Below are 27,834 nucleotides of genomic sequence, written 5' to 3'. Positions count from 1 at the left end.
TTTTTTCCTTCGGCGAGGGATCAGTTCGACCTTATGAACTAAAAATTGAACTCATTTTGTTGGACTGAAAACATTTAGCGAGTTCACTTCGACCCGGAACAGCAACCAACGAACACGACGCAAAATTTTGTCGTTCCGGAACAATTTCCGAAAGACTATAAAGGAACTTCCTAATGGAATGTCAGCGTTCTGTCCGTCATTGCCATCATATGACGAGCGGCTTGGAATGTCCGGGAGCTCCCGAATGTTATTTACTTCCCGTGGGAAGTAACATCCGGAAGTTTTCTATCGTCGGAAGTTCCAAACTTTCCACCGCTCTGAAATTGCAATGCAATTTACCGGAATAACAACATTCGGGTACAAAAAATTTAACCACCTTTAATTCTCTGAAAATAAACAACCCTCGAATAAAAAGGATAAATTTGAGTTCGGCTGCCGAACTTAGTATTGAGTATGCCTAGCAAAACTTAATTTTGCGATGGCCCAGTCAAACTCAAAGTTGAGGGCTGCCACTGAAGTGCTGTCTTGAACCAAAACTACTTAATTTTGAGTTTAGAAAAAGGAGCATGTTTGAAAGAATTACACCCAAAATAATTGAGAAATTTATTCTACGGTATGTTTCACGTAAATGAAGATTTTGCCTTGCTCCCTGGTTAGTGCAAATGATGCTTCATTACAACTATTTAATTTTTGATTTAACATCTTTCAGTAACCGCTGTGGCTGCAAGTGCCCTTCCGTTGGAACTGGTGGCGGTCATTCGTTCTTTGGTTCGAGTCCCACCGTAGAATGTCCGGGTTAAACACAACGAAATTACGCAAGGTAAATTATTTATCAATATCATTAATTCTATTTTTATTATTGATTTTTTTTTTCTATTTTCTACACTGAACCCAAATTCACTCTTAAAATACACATGATTTTTCACTTAAAAACAATGATCCAGTGATTTTCTTCCATTCAAGTGCGACATATGCATTTCACTTGGCAGTCACTTAAATTTCAAGTGAATTCATCCACATTCACTTCAGTCATCACTTGAATTTGAAGTAAGAAAAAATATTCACTTCCACATTCACTTGAATTTCAAGTGAATGTCGGGTCGTAATTGTGTTTATTTTCAGAGTTCAAAATGGCAAATTCTAAAAAGCAGCGTTTGAAGCTTATGCTGGATTTGGATTTTCCCAATTCTTTACGATTTTGGCGGTAGTTTGTGTTAAACGTGATGTAAGAAAAACTTATTTAAAGGTGTTATTATGTTTCAGCTTGTGGGTTGAACTGGACAGATTTCCTAGTTTGCAGCAGGGAAGATTTAGAATTCGCACTATCCGCAGTAACCGATCTGCCTTGGGATTACGATGGAATTTTCCAATCAATAAATTTATGGCAAAAGCGTAATGTAAGTATTTGAAATCGAAGTGGTGTTCTATAAATGTTCTTTTATTTAAAAACGCGAGAGATAATTAACTAGAAACTTACTTAGAAATTCAGATAAATTTCACTCGAACGTCATAGTGTAATTCACTTGACCGGTCAGTTAAGTGAATTCACTTGACCCATCACCCATCATTTACTACAGATGTCACTTATTTTTTAAGTCAAAATTATTTTGCGTGTACAGGATCCCACAAAGCAACTCGCCGGCCAAAGGTCTCGCATTTTGTTAAGATTACGAATTGAGTGTAGTGTGTGGCGAAAGATAATTAAAATCAATTTTATTTACGATAAATTCATTTTATTTTCGTTTTACTGCCCAGAATAAATACTTAAAAATTAGTAGAAGAGATCCAAATATAATTTAATAGCTAAACAAATTTTACGTAGCTTCCATCCTCATAACATGTTGAACGTACTAGGAATTCACGTAAGTTGTATGTGATGTTCATAGAGCGAAAATTCCTATTAGGGGGGCGTTTACTTCTTTATTCGTACAAGTTACGTGTATATCAATTGGATAAAAAATTTGTAGTTTTTCACGTAGCAGCTACGTGTAAATTATTTTGGGTGTATATAAACCTTTCTCGGTCTTGAAAAGGGTTTCACATCAAATGTCACGTTGATCGGTTCAGAAGTTTCCGGAAATTGTTCGAATAGTGTATGATTCAATATTTTGCAAAAGTACTGGGTGCATTATCATGGACAATGAAACGTAGTGAAATTTAACTGTAAAACCCTCCCTGGATTACAATACTTCACTGTACGCAAGTACAAGGATATCCCCGAAACGAAGAAGGCCATTTTCACCGAAAAATTTGGCAAGAAGGTGATGGCATTTTACGAGTGCGGCAAAATATCTAGCCCGTACGTCCAATCGGAAACAATGAACTATATGCCTTCAGAAGCGTTTATAGCTGATGATCAAGCAGCATCATGGACCCGTCACGCCAAAGACACACTGAGGTGATACAATATGTAGATGAGAGGGTCTTCCCAGACGTGTGGAAGCGGCAGCGATTGGTGCTCCTACCAAAACCGGATAAGCCACCAGGTGACCCATCAGCTTATCGCCCGAGATGTCTCCTGGATACTGTTGGAAGAGTGCTAGAGAAGAAGGTCAAGAGCAGGATACAGCTCTACACTGAAGGTGCGAACGGTCTATCCGATAAACAATTTGGTTTGGACGCAGTACGGTGGATGCCATTCGAGATGTCATCGAAGGGGCAGACGAAGCCAGACTGAAGAAGCGGGGAGGACACCGGTTCTGCGCAGTGGTCACCCTTGACGTGAAGAAAGCCTTCAACAGCGTCAGTTGGATAGCGATTGCGCCGTCGCTCATTCGTATGAGGATTTCGGCATATATATGTAGGATGGTGTAGTGTTACTTCCGTAATCGCCAACTACAGTATATGACCAGTGTGTGTCTCGGCAGGGGTTTCAAAAGGATCTATACTTGGCCCGGTATTGGGGAACATCGTTTACGAAAAAAAACAGCTGAGACTGCGTCTCGCCACGGGACTGAGATTTGTGGGATTCGCCGATGACGTGGTTTTCCTGGCATCGGGCTCATCAACCAAAGAGGTCCAGCTATTCGGCACAGTAGCAATTGAGAAGATGGTAAGTTGGACGCACTCCAAGAGCTTGCGTCTGGCTCACCACAAAACCAAGATGGTGCTGATCACCAACATTATTTCAGCACAATCAGGGACAGTTGTAGCTGGACCGCGCGCAATCGAATCCAAGCGTGTGATCAAGTACCTGGGGGTGATGATCGACGACCGGCTGAGCTTTACGGCCCACGTCGACTACGCCTGTAAAAGGGCGTCAATGGCGACATCCGCCCTCTCACGGGCCATGTCGAACAACTCGGCGATCCGCTGCAGCAGAAGGAAGGTCATGGCGAGTGTGCAACGTCCATTCTGCGGTAAGCTGTCCTCGGCAGCTACTGATGTTGTGGCGGGGATCAGAGGCACAGAGGCTACGAGCAGAGGCACATGCCCTATGTGCGAAAACATGCCAGAGAGACCTCGATGTCCAGCTGGCAGCACCAGCAGTGGGACAGCTCGGAACGTGACCGATGGCCCCATCGCTTGATCTCTAACGTCGGATTTTGGATGGATCGGGGACATGGATAGGTGGATTATTGCATGACACAGTTCTTGACTGGTCGGTCATGGAGGAGTTGGAAATAGCACTAGCACATCGGGGAGCATCTGAGTAGTGTGTGTCCGTACTTATAAGACTATAAGGTTTATAAGACTATACCTTCTGCATATGCCGAGCTGCCTGATACGTAGCGCGTGTGTGTGTGTGTAGGATACCTCCACCGTTACCGTCGCGGAGTATCCCAGTCTAACGCGCCCTCTGCGACGGAGGCTGTGGGGATAAGACATGACCTTCTCTGCAGTCGAACGTCGCGGAATACTCTCGGGTGGAGTGGTCTCACGTCGCCGTCGGATGAGCCACTCGAGTCGGGTAGGATGACAGCACCGTCGGGACTATCTGAGTCGTAAGCTTAAAAAACCCGTACGTGTGCTGTGATAGGCGCTAGTCCAGGATAAGCCGCTCTCGATTCGTCACACGGCGGGCAAAAAGCCTAGGGTTGCCAGCCCCAAAGGAAGGAGGAAGACCGGACCACGATCGGAGTAGAATGCCCTTTCGGCGGGAGCATTCGAGTAAATAGTGTGCGTCCGATCCTAGCAGTAAAGCATAAAAAGATAAGACTCTATCTTCTGCGTATGCCGAGCTGTTAGGTACGTCGCCAACGTTGTGTAGGATACCTCCACCACCGCGGAGTATCTGAGTAGAACGCGCTCCCTACGACGGAAGCTGCGGGGATAAGACTATACCTTCTTTGCAGTCGAACTCGTAGGGGGAAGAGCCTTTGCCGGGAATCATCTAAGTAGTTTCGTAAAGCCCCGGACGTGTGCTGTGCTGCTCTAAATTCGGCACACTGACGGACAAAGAGGAGAGGGCCTCGAGCCAGACCAAGTGGAGCCAAGATCTGGAGTCGTTAGAGGAGAGGTCATTGGTCTCTTGCGGTGGTCTCGAGCAGAGGCGGAGTGCACGCTATTCGTGCAAACCAAGCGAGCCTCGAGTTACGAGTAAATGCCGGACCTCGAGTCGTCAGAGGAGAGGTCCTTAGTCTTGAATCGTAACAAGAGTCAGGGTATATATGCTGGAGTTTGAACTTGAAATTGAGTAAGCCGATGAGCGCTTAAGCGCGGACTTGGTCTCCCATCTCGGGTGTAGCCTCCGATTCACGTCTGGATGGGAATTACGACCAGAGGCCCAGGTGAACATTTTGGCGTGAATCCGCCAATTTTTGGGCTTTGACCAAAGCAAAGCTATGAAAATACATAAAACCATCTGATGACATCGAAGAATTCAAAAAGGAATGGCCAGTGATGAAAATGGTGGATAATGCAATTGTGTAAAAGCTTATGAGTCATGCTCGAGGAAAAGTGCGAAGTCTGGCTTATGATTAAAGATTTTCATCAAATAAGAGTACAGTATTGGGTAGGGCACAAATAATGATACAGTGTGCCGGATGAAATAAATAAAATTTAACAAAACATTTTTATTATTATTTTGAAAGTTTGCTTTAAATTTATGGAACAATCTTTATCCAGGGAACAAGAATAATTGATGTTTTTTTCTTCAATAAACCCTTACAGTTTTGAATTTGAACAACACAAACCACAGGTACAGGATTTTTTTCGTTCATGGTATGCATCTATGCATGTATGTATGTATTATTTTCAACCAGAGTGAGTAGATAGCAAAAGGTAAAAGTACTTCAATAGTTGGTCAATTTTTTTTGATAATTTGTATGTTTTTCTTTTGGCATTGTGGAGATCTAATCTTAATAATGGGTTAGCAAAAAAATTAAAGTTTCACAAACAATGTCTTAAACTGTTCAACCTGTTTAAGAAATTTTATTTTTTTCGAAAACCTAAACCTTAATGAGTGACTGGCTGTTAGCACAAAATCTATTTTATCTTCTTTGCATTGAAGATAGGGTAAAGTTAAACCTTATGCACACAAACGGCAGCGTCGCTGTCTAGACACTGTTTTCAGTGTTTTCACACTTGTTGCCCGGAATCTCCCATGCCGCGCACTTCCAATTAAGGCCATCAATTTCACTTTCGTTCCTATCATCCGATTATAGCTCGGGAGGAATGGCCATTCCTCGTCGTAATTGTGATTACATATATCCCGGTATGTGTCACATGGCCCATGGCTCCTCTCGAAAATAATGTATGTCATGTATGTAAGTATAGGCAGTAAGGAAAAATGTCGTGACAATTGACCCCCGGGGACTGGTCCAATCCCATCCCTTCTCACGGTTACGTACAGATTAAATTTTCAACCATCCGACCAGTTGGTGACGTCGATCGGAATGATTAGATAAAAGTGCATTCCGTTCTCGTGCCCCACCCACAACCTAGAACGAAATTGTCTGACCGCGAAATTGTAGAATCACATGGGGTGTGGAATTCAGAAAATTTTGCACCTGAGCTACTGGTAAGAAGTCGGTCGGCTGTTTACTTTTCTTGCAAGTGGCAACAGTGTCGCCACCTCTGTTTACCTAAATCTAAATTAAGTTAATTTAAGTTTTACAAATCTGTTTTCTCTGACGTTCGATTGATTCGGTCCTCTTAAACATAGTAATCTTCACACAGACATCAAGTATTGGATCGCCTCCTAACAAACCGTAGCGCTCACATGATGGCACATGAAAAGGGGAGACATTGAAATTCTAATTATATAATTGACCGACGATTTTATACGTTTGGCGACGATCATCGGTGAAGGCGCGCGCGGGAAGATGCCTTAAAAATAGCCCATCGAGTTGCCATTCAGATCGCATTTCGTCGCTCAATGTAGTTCGGAGTAAACCCAGCGGCATAATCCCCGCGATCTTGGGTTTGAATCCTATCCGAAGTAAGGCATTACTCCAAGGCAGGGTAATAGGTCAACATTTTTTGATCAGGTATTTTGAGAAAATATACAAAATACAAAAAAAATTAACCCACTATGTAAGCAAACCCTTTCCAAAGTCTGAAACATTTTAGAAAAGTTAGAGATTTATGTACCTCTGAAATAAGAATCTTTACTCAACAAAATAAACCATCAGTCAATAGGGAGAAAAGAGAGTATTCTATTATCCCTAACAAGGTTATCAAGTTTCATATCAATTAATAAAATATGAATTTATTGTGATACTTTCAAGTTAAAAGTTTCAACCATTTAACCATCCATATAATTTCTTTATGATCTTATAGACAGAAAGTGCAACAACACCTTAACACGCGCTTGTGTTTTGTCCCACAAAAAAAAATCGAGAAACTCTCATGTGACTCTTGTTTATTATTTGGTGCTCTACACCTCTCCTTATACTTAGCTCGTATCCCAATAAAAACGAATTGCGAAAATTGCGTCTCCCCGGGCGGTAGGTATAAACAGTTTGGTCATCTTTTTTGCGAAAATGACATCCGCCAAGATGAAAACAACATAAATTCGAGCCATTTTTTCTGTATTTGACTTGATTCGACTAACGTCACAATGTCTACGCGTGTTAGTGTGTGGGACAGCGACAAAGGCGCGAACAACGGATAATAAAACATATGATCAATTACTGTCCGGGAAAATTTGGACTGATAATTTAAGATCAGTTTTGCTTCTACTACTGCTATAACTACCAGTTGCACCGTTTCAATAAACAGAGAAGGGTTCAAAATCATGAACACACTGGTGATCGAAATTTTAACATAAATAGTGGAGCTCATCTGCTTATAACGTTTAGGCAATAGAAAATTATTACGCAAAAATTTTTCGTTCGAGGGTTGAGGAAAATTGAAATTTAAACATAACTTTTATCATACTGTTCTAGAAAACTTGGAAAGAATATGAAGATTGGAATTAAAATGTTTAATATAACAGGTAAGGGGCCCCTTGAAATAAATAGTTTCACTTTGATATAAGTTAAGGGGGTCCCCTAGAGTAAGCATAGCAGAATTTCTCCTGCATTTTTTGGCTTAACAAATAAGCACAAAATTTTTCAATACCTGGCAATATCTGGGTATTTGATCTCGAATTTTTTAACATAAAATCCTGACAAATCGGAGAATTCAGTGATAAATCGAAAAGAAATCTATCATAAAGTGTCTAAAACCACTAAACTTTTCACACACGAAACACGTCAGCAGCGCTCGAATCTCTTTTTAAACTCCAATAAAACAATTTGGATTTAACAAGCACAGAAAAAAATGGCTTAATTTAGACCTTAGTTCGCTTTATTTGTCCACTTTACTTTGAAAACCCGGGCCTGTCCGGTTAAATCCGGAGAATCTAGAATACATACCCTACAGTTAAAAAAAAATAACCATAAGAAAATATTTCAAGAGCTTCCAGCGAATCTAGCATTATGTTCTGATATGGAAGTATTTTTTCCTCATATAAAAACAAATATAACGGACGGCTTTTATGAGGGAAAGATAAACTTTTTCATACATTTGTCAGTATAAAAAAAACAGAAATTATCTATTTTTGAAAAAAAAAACTTTACCGAAATTTGAAAAAAAGTGATGAAAGTTAAGAAAACATTTAAAATCCTTTTAAATTGTAAGTTTTCTTGAGCTTTGTTTGGAATAAAATCAATTAAACCAGGCATAAGCATAAATATGTTAGTTTTTCAATTATCATTGCAATTTGGCGTTGACCAGGGTGGCCACAACTTTTTCATTTTGAAATTCCCGGTTTATTCCCGGTTTTTCCGGTCATTTAAGATTTTGATTGTCTAATTTCTTCGAAATATAGCAAAATTTTTAACTTATTTCTTTGATTTTGTTGTTTTATCTTACCTACATCATTGATCATATCGACAAATTCGATTTTCCATTTAATTTTTTTTAACTTTTTTTGATGGGTGGATTTTGATGACAATTTTTTCCCTATAACACTTTTATTTGAACAATGCATGCACAAAAGAAAAATGCATATATATATATGTTAGTACACATAATTCAAGTTAAAGTTATTTTGCATTAAAATTTATTTATTTTTGGAAAAAAATCCTAGGAGATGCTAATTTTTTTTTTTTAATGAAGCTTTGTAAATATAAGGACTTGTGATATAGCTCAGTTGTTAAATCAGTTGCCTTCCGAACTGATGTCCGTGAGTTTGAGCTCAAGAGTAAACATCGAACACAGTTGATTCGGATAATTTTTTCAATGACTGGTGTGCCAAATGCATTGAGAACCAAGTTGGCATAAGGCGAGAGAGATAAGGCGAGAGAGATGCTACCTTCTCTTATTATTGATTAATGATTATTGATCGGGAGAGTCGTTAATGATGCTGTCAACTGCCGTATCAATCATCTGCTACACAAAGAGGAAGAGGCATATTCAGATTTTGTGAATTGTGAAGAATTGATAATTAATTTGAATCATAGATTTAATTGAAGTTATTTTGTTCTGGTGGTAAAGATGGAAGAGCTACATATATACAATGTTTTTCATAAACTTTGTAAGTTTGTGTTTTGCGTCAGCACGTCCAACAAAGAAAAAAAAAAAGGGACGACAGCGTCGGTGACCGTTTTTGAGCAGATTGCTTTGATTTCTTCAAAAGGAAAGCAAAATGCTGAGAAAGAAATTTAGTTCAACAAAGGAATCAGCTAAATAAGTAGAACTTGAAGCATTTGTTTCATGTTTATATATTCATATCTTTGTAGGGGAAATAAGGGTATGTTGGCCACACGAGGCAAAATGGGCACTGTCAGTTTTGGAGAAATTGCATTTTTTGAGTCTTTTTTCAAAGCACATCTAATTTTGGAGTTCATTTCTCATTTAAAGTCATATAAAACACTTGGATTTTCATTTGGTAAATAATTGATATTTTGGAAAATAATATTCAGTTTCGATGTGAGGAAATTTTGAAGCAACCTTAAAAAAACAAGAATATGCACGAATGGGTTTCGGTTTTGCAACCCGTTATTTTTATAATCGATAGTCACTTACAACTCATACCAGAAGCCTTTTAATATGAACTGGCTACTTTTGAGCAAATCAAATTCGCTATTTGCAATTTGCTATTTATCATATTTTTCAAGTGTCTAACATCCCACCCTAGCCATCTATGAAATAAGTCTCAAGTATTTACTTTACCTCTTTTTTTAAACAACGCGTGAGCTCAAGGGGCTTGTCTTGCCCTCATTTCTCCTACATATGGATATTTTAAATCTAATTATATAAATAAGTAAAAAAGCTTAACTCTATCAAGGGGTGTTAGAAGGGGGTTGGACAAGGCAACAGACGATCGGAAGACTGATATACAATGGATTGTGGAATTAAGCCAGCCGGAGTATCTCGGCAAATAGGGAATGATGAGGCGGATATTTTGGTACCATGTCAGGATTCTTTATTTGTTTCGAACAGTTGGAAGGGAGTGAACTGAGTCAAACCTGTCTCAAACCAGTGGTAACGGACCCCTTGGTTGTGCTGCGATTATTGTTGATGAGTTAAGCATGAACAATATTTGAATGTGCGATCGAGACCTCCTGGACCGACTCGGGTCGAAAGACCTATCAGCCACTGGTGGATTCTCATACAAACATACATACATAATGGTGTGCCAAATGCATCGTTGAGAAAAGTCACGAGTGGCACAATGATGAAGAAACAAATATCCTAATCGAAACAAAACAAAAAAAGGATTTTGAACGCTTCATTAAGAAAAAGAAACTTTTTCACTACTTATATTAGGAAGCAAATTCTTTTTCTCTTGAAAACTCAATTAAAATTAAAGATTTTAGTAAAAACATTTGATTTAGAAGAATCTGCAATATATGTAAATAATGATAAATAAAATTTCCAGGAGGGTAAATAACAACTTCAAAAATTATCATTTATTATTTTTTATTTCATAATTTTAATCCTGTGATTAAAGTTTTCAAAATTTAAAATTTAGATTTTTTTTTAAATAAATTCTTTGAAAGGAATCCAGATCTTATTTTTTCATATGTGATTTCCACCAGGTTTTTGTTTCTAAATTGACTTTGATTGAATTTAAAATGTTTATTATGAATCAAGAATAAAAGTTATGAAACTGCAATCTCCTTCAATTCGAATCCTCAATGAAATTTTAACATAGATTTTTTTAATATTGATTATAAAACTTAAATTTGAGCTAAACTAGAATACAAACTTTGGATTTTTGTTCTAAGCCTGAATTCTGCATTTTGAACCCAAAGTCAAAACCTTAATCTAAATTCCAGATAAGAAATCTTACGAATTTGAAACTCAAAAACGAAATTTGAATTGTATCAAAACCCTTAACCAGAAATCTTTTGTTGGATTCTGAATTTATGGTTTTCAATATGAATTTTGTTTTGATTATTTATTCGTAGTTGAACTTGTAAGTTTGAATAAAATTGTGAAGGATGAAATTGTTTCACATTTTTCAATTCTGGACTTTCTTATGTTTCAACTTTGCAGGATTCTTTGCAGGATTCTGTACCAGAGATGATCTAACCTTAAATTCAAGAACACGAATTGAGCTAATAGTAGCGACACCATGCCTTCCATAGTAGAGTTTATAGTAATAAGAAGCTATTGGGAAAAGGCATACATTTTCTCCTAACTACAAAACGCCAAAGATTTACCAAGCATCGCTAATCGAATTATGGATGTGAAATTTTCAATTTGGATTGCATATAAATTGATCAATCCCTTAGATATGTTTGGGTTCAGTTATCCAGTTATTCAAGATACAAGAGTGCTCAATTCCAGAACCTAATTTGATTTTTTTTTATTTTGAACTTTCACTGGATTTCTGAAAACAAATTCCATTTATGAAAAAAGATTCCAGAAATGGTATTTTGCTGTTGGAGCTTCTGGAGCTATGGTTCTATAGATTTGCACTGAAAATCAAGCTTCAATTCTATTTTTAAATAATTTTCTGAATCTGAAACGAAAACTTTAAAGGCAACTAAAGTCTGCTTCATTTAATATTGGAACACAAACAATTGCGAGTAGTTCAGTCATTTATTAACGAATTCATAATTTGTTTTTCATACAAATGTAGCATTTTCTTTACTCTTTCATAAAAAGGTGTTTGACAGAAGCTCCGAAAATTTCAAGAGTTTTTAGGAGCAATCGTGTGGGTGTAGAGAAAAAATAATACCCAATCACCGAAATGGGCGAGCTGCAGAAATTTTCGATCAAATGTTTTCCCAAACTGCTCTGTGGACCTAGGAAGGGAATGGACTGCTGAACCCACGATATTTTCAACAAGGAAATGATGGAAGAATTTGGTGTGAGCGATCATTGATTATTCTTACCAGTTAGGTTCCCGATTCCTGACTCGGTTGCTTTCCCTCCAGGAATGCTCTTCATTAGAAAACCTAGTACTATCAGCCCGACAGCATAAAGCTAAGTATTTTTTATTTTTATTTTTAGTCTTTGAGTAAGGTTAGACTTTGATAAATCACAGTTCTTAAATTGTGATACAATTTTAGCTTCTAATGGAAAACTTTGACTTCATTTTCTTCGGGTTTATCGGTTTAAGTTAATCGTTTAGTTATGTTTCTGATTATCGGTCGTAATATTTATTATATGCAGTTACATACATATAGTGGTCATCTACATCACTTTTTTCTGTCACGAAATTGACTTTGAAGGAACTTCAGAATTCATCGGCGTTAAAGTGCATTTTCGGAAGTTAAAAATTGGCAAAAAGTTGCAGTTATGATTGGAATTCCAATTTTTGTAGGATCATAAATCCTGGATTCCATAGTTTCGAAATTTGGCTAAACCTTAATGGATAATTAACTTTTTTGGTAACACAATAGTAATATTTTCATAAAGTAAAATAAGTTTTGACAAAATGTAAAAGAACTAATCTGATACATACTTTTTTATGTTTAGATTAAATTTAGTATGTTGAAGGTTGAAGAAAAGAAAGACAGTCACCATCGTTTTATTAAAACTTTTTTTTTATATTGATATCATTTTTTTCTTCAATTTAATTCTTCAATAATGGAAGTTAATGTATAAAAACATTATGCATTTTTAAACTTTCAAGTGTCGTTAGGAAAGAACAATAGCGTAGTACCATGTATAGTATTTGGTTTTTCACATGATTACACTAGTCAAAAGTGTATCCTGCTCAAGTCCTTTTCTCCCAAACCTCCAACTTTTAATTATTTTGCTAGGATGCAGAGGTAACCTCGGTCCTAAAGCACAAAATTGATCTTTCATCCCTTTCTACCTTTTCCAATCTATCCATTGACTACTAGGACGTGGCCGGCGCCGTTATTGATGTTTAAAGAGAGAGCATCTGTTTTGTGCATTGAGGATGAGCTGCTAATCCCAAGCACCATTCTTTTGATCTTTGAGCAAAACTGATGGCCTCGGTCAATCACGGAGTAGCAACCATTGGCGATGTGGAATTCGTTCTACTGAGCCACGCCTGCGACAATGGAGTTCGAAATGCATTAAAAGTAATGTGGAAGCAAAATGGAATCACCTAATGATAAATAAATTCAAGATGAAGTATTTCGGGTTCCATAGTTCAAAGGTGGATGTGAGTAGTCAATCAAGCTAAGCTAAGCTAGCTAAGCAAATGTAGCATTTTCTTTACTCTTTCATAAAAAAAATTAAAAAAATTATTCATTGCTGTTTCGAAGAAATTCTCGTACTTTTCCCGTAATACGGCACATTAGGCGGCGCACACCCTTTTCGTCCACCGTTTTGGCGATTTGATTCCACCAGTGCTTCATTTGAGTCATGTTCCTAACAAGTTTTCCCTTTGCCTTAAGCCTCCGCTTCGTGATTGCCCAGTATTTCTCTATCGGCCGGAACTGGGGGCAGTTTGGGGGGTTGAGGTCCTTCGGTATTACGCTGACCCCTTTCGTTGCGTACCATTCCATAACCGTTTTGCTGACGGTCGTGGGCACGAATAAACGGCAGAATCCGTTTCTGTAGGCACTCTTTTTTGTAGACTTCTGATGTCATTGTCTTGTCAGTGAGAAAGACTTTGGTTTTCTATCCACAACTGCATATCCCCTGCCAAATCATGTACTTGCGGGCGAATTTATCCGCAAACACGAACTTAAATTTTGCAGGTACATCCCCCCGAGCCGTCGCCAAATAAAATTTTTGACCTGGGATTTGCCCAAAGTCCGCCTTCACGTAGGTCTCATCGTCCATCAGAATACATCCGTCGAACTTGGTCAGCACTTGGTCGTACAGCTTTCGAGCACGGATTCTGGCCACATTGTTCTGCTTCAGCGTCCGATTTGGCTGTTTGCTGGCTCGGAATGACCTTATTCCTTCCCGGAGACGAATTCGTCGCACCGTACTGTGAGCGGCCTGGAACTTATTGGCCAAATCGCGGTCTGAAAGATTGGGATTCCTCTTGAAGGCCTTGATGACTTTCCCACGCAGTTTCCGGTCGACAGTTCCACTCCGACGCTTCGAATGCGGCTTCCGAGCCGTCGTCAATGTTTCCTTGTACTGCTTGATAACACGCCATACGGTATTTCTGGGCATTTTAAGCTGTTTAGCTAGCTTTGATGCCGACAACAATGGATTTTCAAGAAAACTGTGCACAATTTGATCTCTCCGTTCGGCTTCCATGGCGGTTGTTTACAAAATGCTATCGTTTGGTGTTATGACATAAATACATGGTGAAAGGTAATGAATTTCCCGACACGTGGGTGAAAAAAGTTTCCAAATCCGTCCACTAGGAGCGCCACAATGAGCAAAAGAATTTGTTCCAATATTAAATGAAGCAGACTTTATTTTTAATCTCCCCTTTTTAATCGCCCCTTGTAATGAGCTCTGAAATCTGACACGTTTGATATTTTTATATCTCAGAATCGAAGATTATCGAAACGAGAATCAAACTTATCCTGAGCATCATATCTTAACGCTTTGTTTAGAAGCTGATTTTTTTTTGACAAAACGTAATTTTGAAACATCAAAAAACTAGAATAAATTAGCTACACAATGAATCTAATAGCATCAGAATAAGTTGACATTTGCGACCAGGGAAACGCCAACAAATGACAGGTGAAATTTTCCCGAAAAGGACATTTTGCAAACAGCTTTGTTATAAAAATTAATTTTTGGATGGATGAAATTTTGTAAATTAACAAACGCGCGATGTAAACAATCATATTTCAGTATATGGAAATGAGATTTAAAAAGTAAATCTTAGCCCTGACTAGTAACTGAATTATAAAAATATTTATTTAAAAAAAAAATAATGATTGTCCAAAAAATATTTTTACACCCACGGTGTTGGTATAGGGTAATAAAAGCAATATAAAGCTTGTAGGTGACATCATTGAGCCAATGCTGGGTCTATACTATGTCATACTGGGTAAAGTTTTTTACGGTATCGAAAAATGTGAGAAACTTTGTCATCATCATTTTGTAATCATTCAGTGATAACTTTATTACATTTTATTAAAATAAAAATTTAATAAGTGCTGTGATGTACAAATGATGCATCTAACCCTGCTGTTGCATGATACCTCGTTTGACGGTATGATAGAAGTCACAAATTGTTTGCCATTCCTATTTGTCTAACATTCAAGTGACCAAAATCCTCAACCACCAGCTTCCAATACAAAATACCTGAATACGAACGAACGGTTTTCAAGGTTAGTTCTAGTGATTCTCGTGTGTAACTCGAATATCTCATTCAAGAGCGTGAAACGTCACGACGCGCTGGCAGTCAGCGGCAGCTAAATTTAGAGACAGGTTCACTTTCATCGACCAATTTGATCACTTAATCAAATTAAAGGGCCATCGTCGGCCAAAATTTGTGTACGGCCAATTGCTCGGGCAGACTGCGTCATGTGGATGAGGTTCTGTTGGAGGCAAAAGACGCGTGATCTTGCTTTGATGCTTTTATATATGTCATTTTGGAACACAATTTTTTGTTTTGTTTTATTGATTCCTTTCATACAAGTAGGTACCAATTATTTAAAAACAAAAAGAATTAATTTTCATCTGATAGTTCAGGTAATCCAAAATTATGAAGTACATTTTAAGAAATTATAATGAAAGTTGAAAAGGGATTCTCTTCGAGTTCCTCTTAATGAATGTTTATAAACACTAAAAGTCGACGTTAATAAGCGCTACAAACTGTAGTTGAACCCGAAAATAATACAAAACAAAACAACATCGAGCTGATCCGGGTTGATAACGTGCCGTGTGAACAAAGAGTTCGCGTATGGGGCAACCAGCGAAACGTTTGATAGTTTATTATTGCAAGCGTAATCCCATCAATGGCGCCAACAAGCTTTGCGAAATTGTTAAAACAGAGCTATAACTTCGAAAGCCTTATTAGGGTGTAAATGTCCATAGAATGTGCCGCATCTCATCTATAACACTTGAAATAAAAATTAAATATTTTTTTTCTTATATATGAATATTTGCGCTTTGGCAAGCGCCAGAAAAAGTTGCATCAGCACTTCCTGTGACCCAGTTCAGTAACCCCTAACGGGTCAGGTCGGAAAAGCGCATTTTCCAGAGATATCGTAGCATCATAGGAAAAACGAAAAATAAAATGCCGAGAGCATCTGGTGAGAACCCGCTCTCTGGAGCCACCTTTGAAGTATGAACCGTTTGTGGGTGCCTTCCTGCTAGAATGAGGACATTGCACCGCGGCAAAGAGCCATTGTTGAGACGTTCCTGTTATCTAGCGTCGATGGTGAATGGTAAGAAAGGGTAATCAAAGCTTCGATTGCGTTGCTCATTTCGAAGGATTTGAGAAAAGAAACAAACTAATGTTAGAACACATGCTTTAGTATTTTTTTATACATATTTTTTTTGGACGATGCACTTGATCAAAAATAACACACCCTTCAGATATTTTAAATTTCAAAATCATGAATTTTATGCAAATGAAGTTTTCAGAAACTGAAATCAAAAGCAATAAATAGAAATTGTATACCGGTAACAGGAACATAAGTTTTAAAAAATCTAATAATTAGCTTTTTTACAAATCGAACTAGAATCTTTAACAGAATAATTCACTCGAATTATGAAAGTAGAGTTAGTTAATTTTTTTAGTATTTGCCTCCAAAAGGAACATAAAGGGTGATACGGTCAAAATTTGGTCAAGAGAAAATGCGTGTAAATCGGTGAAATCGTTTAATTAAAAAATCAAATTAAATTTCTTTTTCAAGTTTAATTAGTATAAAATGCAGGAAAAATATTCAGTTAGGCTTACGCTTTTCCAAATCCGAATTGCCGGGCCTAACGCCTAACCCCTGCCATCAGATTTTGTACAGCCATCTTGTCCACCTTCTTCGCCGCAGAAAGCCAGTTTGCCTTGGGCTGCTGCTCGTCCTTAGCAGTTTGTTTGGTCTTCTTTAGGTTCCGCTTGACAATAGCCCAGTATTTCTCAATTGGGCGGAGCTCTGGCGTGTTGGGAGGGTTCTTGTCCTTGGGAACCAGCTGCACGTTGTTGGCGGCGTACCACTCCATGGCCTTTTTACCGTAATGGCAAGATGCCAAATCCGGCCAAAATAGTACGGAACAACCGTGTTTCTTCAGGAAAGGTAGCAGACATGTATTCAAACACTCTTTCAAGTAGATTTCTTGGTTGACAGTCCCGGAAGCTATGAAAATGCTGCTTTTCAAGCCACAGGTACAGATGGCTTGCCAAACCAGATATTTCTTCGCGAACTTTGACAGTTTCATGTGCTTGAAAATATCTGCTACCTTTCCCCTTCCTTCTGCAGTATAAAACTCCTGTCCCGGAAGCTGCTTGAAGTCGGCTTTGACGTAGGTTTCGTCGTCCATTACCACGCAGTCAAACTTCGTCAGCATCGTCGTATACAGCCCCCGGGATCGCGCTTTGGCCGTCGTATTTTGTTTATCATCGCGATTTGGAGTCACTACCTTCTTGTAAGTCGATAGTCCGGCTCGTTTTTTTGGCTCGATGCACGGTTGTAGACGGTACACTCAGCTTATTTGCGGCATCTCGGAGAGAGAGGTTAGGGTTTCGCTTGAAACTACCGGCAACTCTCTTTTTCGTCTCAGCGGCTTCCGGTTTTCGATTTCCCCCCGATCCAGACTTCCTGGCTGTCGACAAACGTTCTCCAAACACTTTAATTACATTTGTAACGGTTGATTTAGCAACTTCTAGCGATTTTGCGTGAGAGTAGCTTGGATTTTCGCGATGCGCGAGAAAAGTTTTGATACGCTGCTCTTCTTCCTTGGACGGCATTTTGACAACTGAAGAGTGAATTCCAAAATCAAAATAGGAGCAACATTCTACACACACACACACACCTTCAAAATGCGGGGTGTTCAGGATTTCTAAATGCAAAATTGAAAGAAATACGTCCAGTTGATATTGACCCAATTTTGACCGTATCACCCTTTATCTTACAACAAATTTGAAATAAGTTACTTACAGTTATTGAAAATGTAAAAAATGAGATATTTGAAAATCAAGATGAACATATATCAATAGAATCAATCAATCTGCAAGTAAATCTTTTTAATATCAAATAGACAAAAAATTACTGAGCTGAAAATTTATTTACACCTTTCAAGAAGAGAATTAGGAGAGATTACACTATATAAATTGAAATATATGCTCGAATCACTCAGCAGATGTATAATTTAGGAGCGGTTCACTCATAACGTAAGCACATAAGAGAGGAGGGGGGGGGGAAAGGAGGTTTAACTTTTTATTACTTACTGTTTCTTACAAGGGGGTTAGGGGGGATTTCCAAAAATCTTATGTAAGAAATAATACATGAAGGATTTGACAAACTTAATCCAAACCAGACAACCTGTGAAAACAAATTAACTCAATTTAACGTGCATTCTAGTAAATTGATGTTATGTTTTTCAGGAACAATTTAGTTGAAAACTGATTTAAAATTGATAGAAGATCGTTTCCAAGTGACCAGTCACCGAAAAGTAAGTTATTTTTCTCTAATTTAAAAAAAAAAGAACACTTTCAGAGTCATTTTAATTTTCATATTTCATCATCAAATATGTACCATCATATTTGGGAAGTTTTATTTTCGAAAACGTTGACTTCATTAAGTGCAAAAAAAAACAAAAAAAAAATCATGCGAATAGTGACCACGATTTCAATAAATCATATCAATATCACCAAAATGATTCTTACCAATTTTTGTTCTGTTATCGATTAAGAGTTCTTCACAATTTCTGCGTTTTTTTTTCTCAAAATTCTAAGCATTTTTTTTTTTGTCGGGATTTGAAACCCTTATGGTTTATTAATCGTTAATTATAAATATTGACCACACTCTGTGTCATTATATGCAATAGTTTCGAGCTATCAATTTTTTCACGAAAATTTTATGTTGTTTTTACCTTTTCTTCAAATATTCGCTTGTTTCAGAAATTGTATACAGTTGATGATCTTTACACTCAATTAATTTAGCTTTTGAAATCTCACGTTAGGTTTTCGAAACAATAGCTAAATGTTGAAGTTTTTTTTGACGTAAGATGTAAAAAAATGTTAATCAATTTTGAGATTTACAGGAAACCAACCAATACTATGAGGGTTATCCCGAGCACCTCTAATCATTCATTCGGACATAAGATGGCCGCTTTCCATCATATGATCCACAGAATGAATTCGATTCCTCTCTCAAAAGAAGGGGAAGAAAAGGAACTTCAATATATCTTCCAAACGGCCAATAAGAATGGATACCAATCCAGTTCTATTCAAGCCATCATCAACAAAAAACGAAAAATTCTTCAGAGAAAATCCTTCACTACTTTAACTCCAATTCAAAACGAGTTTCAACGGAGATCGATGGAATTTAATAGCTTCAATGCTCTTGAATTACGATCCAAGTTAACGAAATTTGATATTGAATTGGTTTTTAGTAGTTCCAATAATCAATTGAAATCCATTTTAGGATCAACAAAAGATCCGGTGGAACTTTTGCATAGATCCGGTGTGTACAAGATCAGTTGTTCTGACTGTGATAAGGTATACATTGGACAAACAAAAAGGAAGTTAATAGAGAGATTCGAAGAACATTTGGCAATTGCCAAATCAGATTCGAAGAAAAAAGTTCTCCCTTCACAGAATCCTAGATCTTCAGTAGCATTACACATCTGTGAAACAGGCCATTTGATCGATCAAGAAAATATTTCTTTACTTCGATCGTTGAACAGTAATTCGCTGAAGTTAGAAGTAGCGGAAAGTATTGAAATTTTCAATCAAAATTCAGCTAATCTGTTGAACGGAGACAACGGACCAGGTCATAGTTGGCTGTTCAAGTTCTTAGGTAAGAAGAAATATAATTTACCTGACAACGCCCAAAATAGGGCGGGTAACAATAATAATCTACCTGATAACACCCAGAAAAGGGTAGGTAGGCCCAAGAAACTGACAACGGCACATTTGCCGAGCATTCGAAGGTTCTTTTTACCTACAAATAATTCAGAGCTACCTAGCTTAGACAATTTAAGGGAGGGAAATGATACACTTTCTTCAGTCGATAACCCACTGAGGATGCTAGCAAGTAGCTAGTGAAATACTAGTATTTGGGTCTTTCAAATACTGTAGCTGAATTCAAAGGAATCTTCGACTACTTTGAAATAATAGTTTCATTCAGCTAAGAGGTTCTTCAAACCTTTGATTGTTAGTTAATTTTTCAAAAAATTGAAAACGTAAGATCTTACTAGGGGAGAGGGGTGTTTCAAGAAAAGAAATCTTACTTTTTCTTACATGGGGGAGGGAGAGAGGATCAGAAAATTCTAAAATCCTGTTTACGTTATTAGTGAACGGCTCCTTATAACGTATTGTTCAAGGATTCATATTTTTATGTGTTTTTAAGTTTGTGTCCAACTTCTTTCTGCTTTAAACTTCAAACCATGAATATCAGAGTTTTCTTCCTATTATTAAAAACACATATGTTCTTGGCAACGAAAATCCAAAATCTGATCTTTTATTCCTAGAATTCTTTCAGAACCTATATTAGTAAGGTTGCCAGATTGCCCGGGTTTGCCCGGATATTCAATAAAAAAAATTTGGAAACGTCCGGTCCGGCCCAGTTGCCCGGATTTCATTGAAAAAGCCCGATTTTGCCCGGGTTTATTCTCATTCTCAACTCAATTTTAAAACCACAAATTGTGTTGTGAAACGATTTTTTTTTAGCATTTAGCAGTTCTATGAAAATAATCGTGAAAGGTTTTTCTAAAGGCTTAATGCGATTGAAAATGTGCTGATTAATTTAAATAGATGAGAAAAAACTCTTTTCAACTTTATTTTTCTTAATAATTGATAAGTTAGTTCTAGGTTTTGACCAAATTTGACCGGATATTGCCCGGATTTTGGTCGACAATTTTGAAATCAAGTGCCCGGATTCAACCAGGTTTCTAGATAAAATAGCCCGGATTTGTCCGGCCCAGATGCGTGCTGAAAAAATTCTGGTAACCTTATATATTAATTGATTCTTGTTTCATACTTTTAAATTCCACCTTTTTTTGCTTTGCATTTGTATGTAATTTCCTAGTGTTCTCTACAAACTTTAATAAACTAAAATGAAGAATGGAGATTTTTAATTCTATAACATTTCAAAGTCAAAGTATATGTTCAGAATTAGGACAGAATTAAAAAAAGATTGAAATTGGGAATGAATCCATAATTAAAGATTAAAACTTTATACCAAGATAAAAAAGGAACAAAATTTATAAAAAGGGTAATGAAAAGGTCCAGAATTTAGAATTTGAGTTTCTGATTAAAAATCTGTGTTTTAAAAAATTTTTTATGAAAATTACTTGTGATTTTATTGATAAACAAATATTATAACTCGTTCTTTAATATCTTCGATATAACTGAAAGTTTGTGCCAATCATTTCGAAACCTCACTTATGTGTTTAACTTTAAGTTCAATTACAGCATCGACTGTTAAGAAATTTGAGTGAAGCTGTATTATATTGTTTGATATGTATTCCATAAAAAGGTTCAAGTCAATGCAGTTTAAACTCCTTATTACAATAAAGTAATCAAAACACAAATTTTTATACAAAACAACAATTTTTTATTGGCATTTTAGTAAACCGAGTTAACAAACATTTATTGATGTTAATTGATCTACATAAGAATTTTATATGGTAAATCTGTTGAATGAAAATCATGACAATCAGCAGTTTAACACTCAATAATTACCAGCTAGATCTTTTCAAAGCTGATTTTTTCTTCATTTTTGCACGTTCAAGCTTCGAAATGACATTGTATTCATTGACATTCATAAATAAAACTTAAAAAAAAAACATAACGCAATTTTCAAAGGACCAAAAAACTTCATAACATAATGAAATCCTTAATGGGCCTTACATCACAATCAAAATGAAATTGGAATTCATTTTCGTTGTAAAAGGTGTTTTCTTTGAAATTAATGCCATTATCATATATATTTCCGATGGCTCTCGAAACTTTTTACCACTTTTTTTTATAGCTTCTATGCATTAATAATGCTGATTTAAAACTCAAAAGCATTTATAATATGAGTGTTGATATAATGCTAACTTGCATTAAAAATGTTGATTTAATGCTGATTAAGGGTTATGGCTTAATGCTCATGGTACTAGGGTTTAGTGCTACAGTCTTAATGCTTGTTAACTTTATATAGCAGCTCTATATGTGCATATAGTGCTATTTTTTTATTTCTTCTATGCATTAATAATGCTTATATAAAACTAAAAAGCATTATGAATGCTGATATAATGCTAACCTGCATTAGAAATGTTGATTTAATGCTGATTAAGGGTTATGGCTTAATGCTTATGGTCACTTGGGTAATAAATTTAAGGTTAAAATTATATATTACTATAGTACTGAAGAGCTCAAAATGATTATAAAAGATAAAAAAGTGTCAAAAAGAACCGTTTGATTTTACAGCTAAATTTTTCTTGAATGTCAGAGAATTATCCATAATCACACCAAGATCCCAGATAGATTTAACTTTTTCAAGAGACATGCTATCAGCTGTGTAGTGATGGGTAGTCTCATCTCTGCTCCTGGTGAACGTAAGAATCTTACATTGAGCGGTACATTTTCAGATCGGCTGTATAAAACACTAATTCAGAATCAATTAGTTGACAAAGGTCGTTCATGAATAAATCAAACAGTAGAGGATCCAGATGACTCCCTTAGGGGACTCCAGAAAGAACAGTGAAATGTTGAGGTTTGATGTGGCCCTGTCAGACGAAAACATTTCAAATAAATGGGACTTCGGGTATTAAATTGGATATTTTGAATGATTATTTGAAGCTTGAAACAAGCTGTTTGTGCATTTGACAAAATATTATTCAGTAAATTTGTGTCGAAAGAACTAAACAAACATTAAGGGCTGTCCCAACGGTAGATGCAAAACACGGTTTTCGACCACGCTAAAACAGTCCGGCTGGCACCGGTGGCGTATATTGCTGTTTTAGCACAGTTATCGATTTCAAAATTCCCAACAGTTATACGCCTTTGTTCCAAATTCATGCAAATTTGGAACAGGATTTCAAAATATACGACAGACCGATTTAGTTCACGGTGAGAAAATTTTAACCAACAATGATTTCTTTCACACATGTTTGGGTAACATTGGGTGTGATAATAGTTTCTTTTTGAGATATTATTTGAAGGTTTTTTTTCGCTTCAACCACCCTATACGTAACATAAATTGAGAATAGATGTTAATAAAAACCATATCAAGTATAAATCATAGATGTCACATTATTCTCGATTTAATATAATTAAATAAAAAGCTTTTCATTTGGGCTCGACGAATTAGTGAATCCAGTCAGCGTTCTAAAATTTGAAAAAAATAAACGAAAAGAAAATTTTAATACTTTTTCGATGAGGTAAAATAAATGTTTATTGTTTGCTCTATAATTTTTGTTTTATTTGAGATATTGAGAGATTTTTAGTTTCGTATGGATTGCTCGGAGTTTTCGTCAATATCAGCTTATTTTTCTGTATCCATACATAAATTTACAAATAGTGAAACAAGTTTTTGCCAAACAAAAATGTCGACAAATCAAAGGAAAATTTCCTTTGACTTTGGGATGAACATTTCGCGTTTCCTTTATCAAAGTCAGCAATAACTTGAAAAAAGAATTGCTTTTTCATTTCATTTCAACAAAACCTTATTCCATTGATTCAAAGCAATTTGATTGAATTAATTGAAGAATTGTTTCAATCGACCTTTTTTCCTCGTTGTGTAGTCATTTTTGCTTTTAAATTAATGAAATCCTGGTAGAATAGTTGAAATCATTGTTCTGTCAAAAAGAATATTCGTAGAATTAATTTTAAGACAATTAACCGTGAAACTCAAAACTTATGCAATTTTTTTTAATAAAATGGGTTTTTTTTCTCAATTAGTGAGTGTCTGCAATGAAAATGTTTCCGTTTTAAATTTGCTCCTACACCGGTGGGGAGTGGGTGTTTTAGCCGATTCTAAAATTTCAGATTGTGCTAAAACTGGTATACTTAAAACCAATATTTACGCCTGAACCGTTGCAGGTGCTCTAATGGACGTTAAAAGGAGAAGAAGTTTCTTCTCCGATAATGGCCAAACAAATAGATAATTCGAACTTTTTCAAGTGTAGGTACAGTTACATCTGGAATCGGATTTAAATTTTTGTTACATGAAATGAGCTTAAATCAAAAACTGAAAACGCTTAGAAAGAAGCCTAGTGGGGTGAGGGTTTCCATGTACGCGTGGATACGGCGTTAATGTCCGCTTTTCGGTTATCTATCGGATTGCGGGAACGGCGTTTTGCGCGGCGCGAAGGGTCCAAATGGTAGAAGAAGTGTGAGAAGTGTGTATGAATATCTGTTCAAATTTTTGCGTACGGGATGTATCCAGAGGCGAATTCAGGGGCTTGATATATGCTGAAGAAGAAATGTGGATCGGCTTGCGCATTAAAATGTTGGCTTCATGTCGAAGCTGTTGCCCAGTGCAAAGAAGTGAAGACATAGGGAAAATGTAGAAATCAGCCTAAAACTTGGTGAGATTGTTCTTGTTTGGTTACATTATATGATTTGATTTGGTTTTGATTATTTAAATAAGAACGTTCAATCAGGTGCCATCTGACCAGGTATTTACACGGATGCCGGAATACCTGTAGTAAATGTTTAACATGAACATGTTATACATTTTGGATTGGTTGTGTATCTGCTTGAATTGTTCGCCCAAATATAAAATCTTACATTCAAACATTATACATTCACTTCATAACAGATCACACGAAGCCTTGGTGCCGGGTATGGAGTTTAGAGCTACTTAAATAATTCATATGAATCATGATACTGATTAAGGTAGGTTACAGCTAAAGGTAAGCTTAGTGTGTCTTGAGGTAAGTTTGGTATAAAGGTAAGGTTATTGTGTTGTATAACTATTTCATTTATTGATTATATTATATAAGAACGTTCAACCAGTTGCCAGCTGGGCAGGTATCTACACGCATGCGGAATACCTGTCGAAGATTCTTAACATTGAGAATGTTATGAATTTTATACGGTTGCGAAACTGTTTGCTCGTTCTACAAATAAGACATACACATACACGAAATTCATTCATTACATGACAGTTCACACGAAGCCATGGTGTCGGGTATGTGCTAATTTGCATTGAAGATTAGCCGAACTTATAATCTAAAGAATGCAATTAGCGCATACGTTGGCGAAACTGCGGTGAATCCGTGCACCCATGGTGGATTATCTACATACATACATACATACATGAAATGAGCTTAAATCAAAAACTTACTATTTCGTGCTCAATGTGATTCTTCAATGTGTTTTCAAGATTTTTGAATCATCATTTCCAAAAGTTTACAATAGTCTGGTTAGCTTTCACGCATTTATGAGCAGTTATGTCTAAATGTCTAGAGAGTACATCTGACAAAACTATTTACATTTGATTTAATTAACCTCAAGACCGTTCAACAAAATTTTACGGAGGTCAACGACTTCCGTTTTCACAATTCAAAACAGTACACCGAGAGACGAGGGAGAAATAATCTGGTCTCATTCGGTCAAGTAGAAACAAAGGATTTCCCCGCGCTAACCTTTCATCCATCATCATCAGATGATGAGTAGGTAACTGTCTTGGGCACTTTCATTCATTTCATGTAGGTAGGTAGATGCGTTTTTTTTGTTTTACTTACCGTAGCTCAATGAATAATCCGATAACAATTGCAGTCACGGTGGTAAGAAGGATGTGTACCCAGGGGGCACCAAGGAAGATGATCAATTTCTTCTGTTCCGGTGGGTCCTCTCGTTGGTCCAGTGATCTTCGACCACTAAATAGCAGGTTCTGGCTTTGTTGTGTTCGGCGAATTTTGTCGTCCTCGTCTTGGTCGTTTATTTTTGTGGTATATTTTTGCACTGGTTAAATTTTCAATGCGGTTGTCAGGATTCACCACGAGCACGAAGTTGCAGCAGCAGCAGCACACCACGGTTGCACATGATAGGGACGTTGAAGTTTATTACAGAGATTTTTTTTCAATTTTATTTTGATAGACAATTTTTGTTTTTATTTTCGAAACAGGAAAACACCAAATAATGACGAGAGACGGGTTCACAAACAAGATAACAAATTTTGCAGGGTTGCAGCAGCAGCAGTGTGTTTTATCTCGCCCGATAGTTGCGAATTTCGGGGATAGCCTTTTCGATTCTGGAAACCGTTGACTGTGTAATGAGGAAGAAAGATTTTTGTTTGTTTTATTTACGTTAGATATCGCCGAGAGTGGTTAGCTGTTGTTGGGGTCGTCTTGAGAGACCGTTTTTATTTGTATATTTTTAGGGAAATTGTATCAGAGAAATTGATTAGCAGAAGCAATTTTCGTTTTCGTTTAATAAGCTGCCACTTGAGCCACTGATGCCGAAATTTATTATGGCAAAAAATTTTGGATCTATTTATAATCGGTAAATCTCACTTTTCGCTCGTTCCGTTACGATGTTTTCCTATATTCTACTCGAATGTTTTTTATTGAATCAATTTTCGTTTGGTCGGTATTGACGCTGCTAATGGATTTCCAATGGTTGTGGTTTGCTTCCAATTTTTTTTGACGGTCGATTTTCATTCGAAAATTCGCTTTTTCTCGAATATGATCACTTTGGGACGTTCGTTAACTGTTTGCTTCAAGCTAAAGATGCTTCTTCTTCAGGTATTCCGTCTTCATGCGATCTGAGTATGAAAATTTTCAACACTTCAAATGAGAAAAAGCTTCTGACACCATTCATCACTCGGCGCGGTAGCAATTAATGACCAACAACGAACGGTTGGAACACACTTTAGCGCCACTCACCCCCATACACAAATCGGCACAACCTGACGTCGTGTCGCGGTCAATATCCCTTCAGCGCGGCAGAGGTTTCGGGACGGTCAAATAACTGGCACAATTGGAACATAACTTCAGCTCCTCGAAATTATTACTGATAACTAGCAATTCCACAACTCTAGTAAGTACACTCTAGTAGTATCTCGCCCCGATTTTTTGCCCACACATCTACTGTATATTCATAACACTCTAAATAGTCGAAGGAATTGCTTCTGTGCCGTCACTGAGAAGGGATCCAGATCGAGACCGAGACAGCCAAGAAACACCTTCAGCTTCCCACAAAAAAAATTTCACTCAAACAGAGGTCGGTGGAACTCCTGACACCCGTCCTGATTCCGGACAATCCAGGTCTACCGCGGTAAAATGAGGTCACAAACCGAGGAACCGGACGTTCCAGGATACCCCGGATCAAAAACTTCCTACCGATGGACTGGGACACCGGAACGCACCACACACAACTCGGGACGGGACGCTTCCGATCCGGACGTCGTTCAGCAAAGAAATTTTCTCTTCGTCTGCAGTGTAACGCCACTGTCCAAGTGTCAAGAGAAGGACGTAGCAAGGTCGTTCAAACGAATGCTGGTTGTTGGGTTTTGGGTCACTCGCGACTCGCCACCAAACCAAACCAAACTCGGTCCGTCGCTCACGGTAGAATCCGAAAGCCAACAAGAAGGGAGCTCGCGCTCTTTCTCTGTTTTTAGAGTTGGTTTAGCGAGATGCCAACCGATCTGCTGCTAGTAAAATTTACCTACATCGCTCAGCTGCTTGGCGGCTTTTACGCGAAATTCGTACGGTACCTACTGATATGCTCCCCCGACGAGATTTGGAGCGGAGCGCATGCGTTTCGGGGGGATCTTTCGCGGGATGTCTCTCACTCATCTCGCTGACGACGACGGCCCACCACGACAACCGTCAAAACATACCGACAAACAAAACGCCAACCTTCCTTTCTTTGGGAGTTGCTGTTTGGGGTTGTTTGAAGATTCTATCCCGTTTGCACGGTAGCTTTCGATGAAATATTTTCTTGTCTTGTTACTC

At 37.3% G+C, this 27,834-nt stretch overlaps 1 protein-coding gene across 10 annotated transcripts in view; it reads right to left on the bottom strand.

The window, feature by feature from the left end:
* The window catches only part of LOC129756698 (glycogen-binding subunit 76A), a 42,050-nt gene extending 14,526 nt beyond the window's left edge, over positions 1 to 27,524 (bottom strand). Inside the window, exons 1-3 of one of the 10 annotated variants that reach the window (XM_055753670.1) lie at positions 26,764 to 27,524; positions 26,392 to 26,642; positions 25,621 to 25,840 (exon numbers count right to left, since the gene is read on the bottom strand). In XM_055753670.1, the coding sequence (XP_055609645.1) occupies positions 25,621 to 25,840; position 26,392 (221 nt within the window). In that variant the 5' untranslated portion in view covers positions 26,393 to 26,642; positions 26,764 to 27,524. The other 9 variants (XM_055753672.1, XM_055753673.1, XM_055753674.1 and 6 more) reach the window with 9 other exon arrangements.
* Between the last annotated feature and the right edge of the window lie 310 nt (positions 27,525 to 27,834).

Source organism: Uranotaenia lowii, chromosome 3 (genome assembly GCF_029784155.1).
Source record: "Uranotaenia lowii strain MFRU-FL chromosome 3, ASM2978415v1, whole genome shotgun sequence".
Lineage (NCBI taxonomy): Eukaryota > Metazoa > Arthropoda > Insecta > Diptera > Culicidae > Uranotaenia > Uranotaenia lowii.
This window is presented reverse-complemented; position numbering and strand designations above follow the sequence as displayed.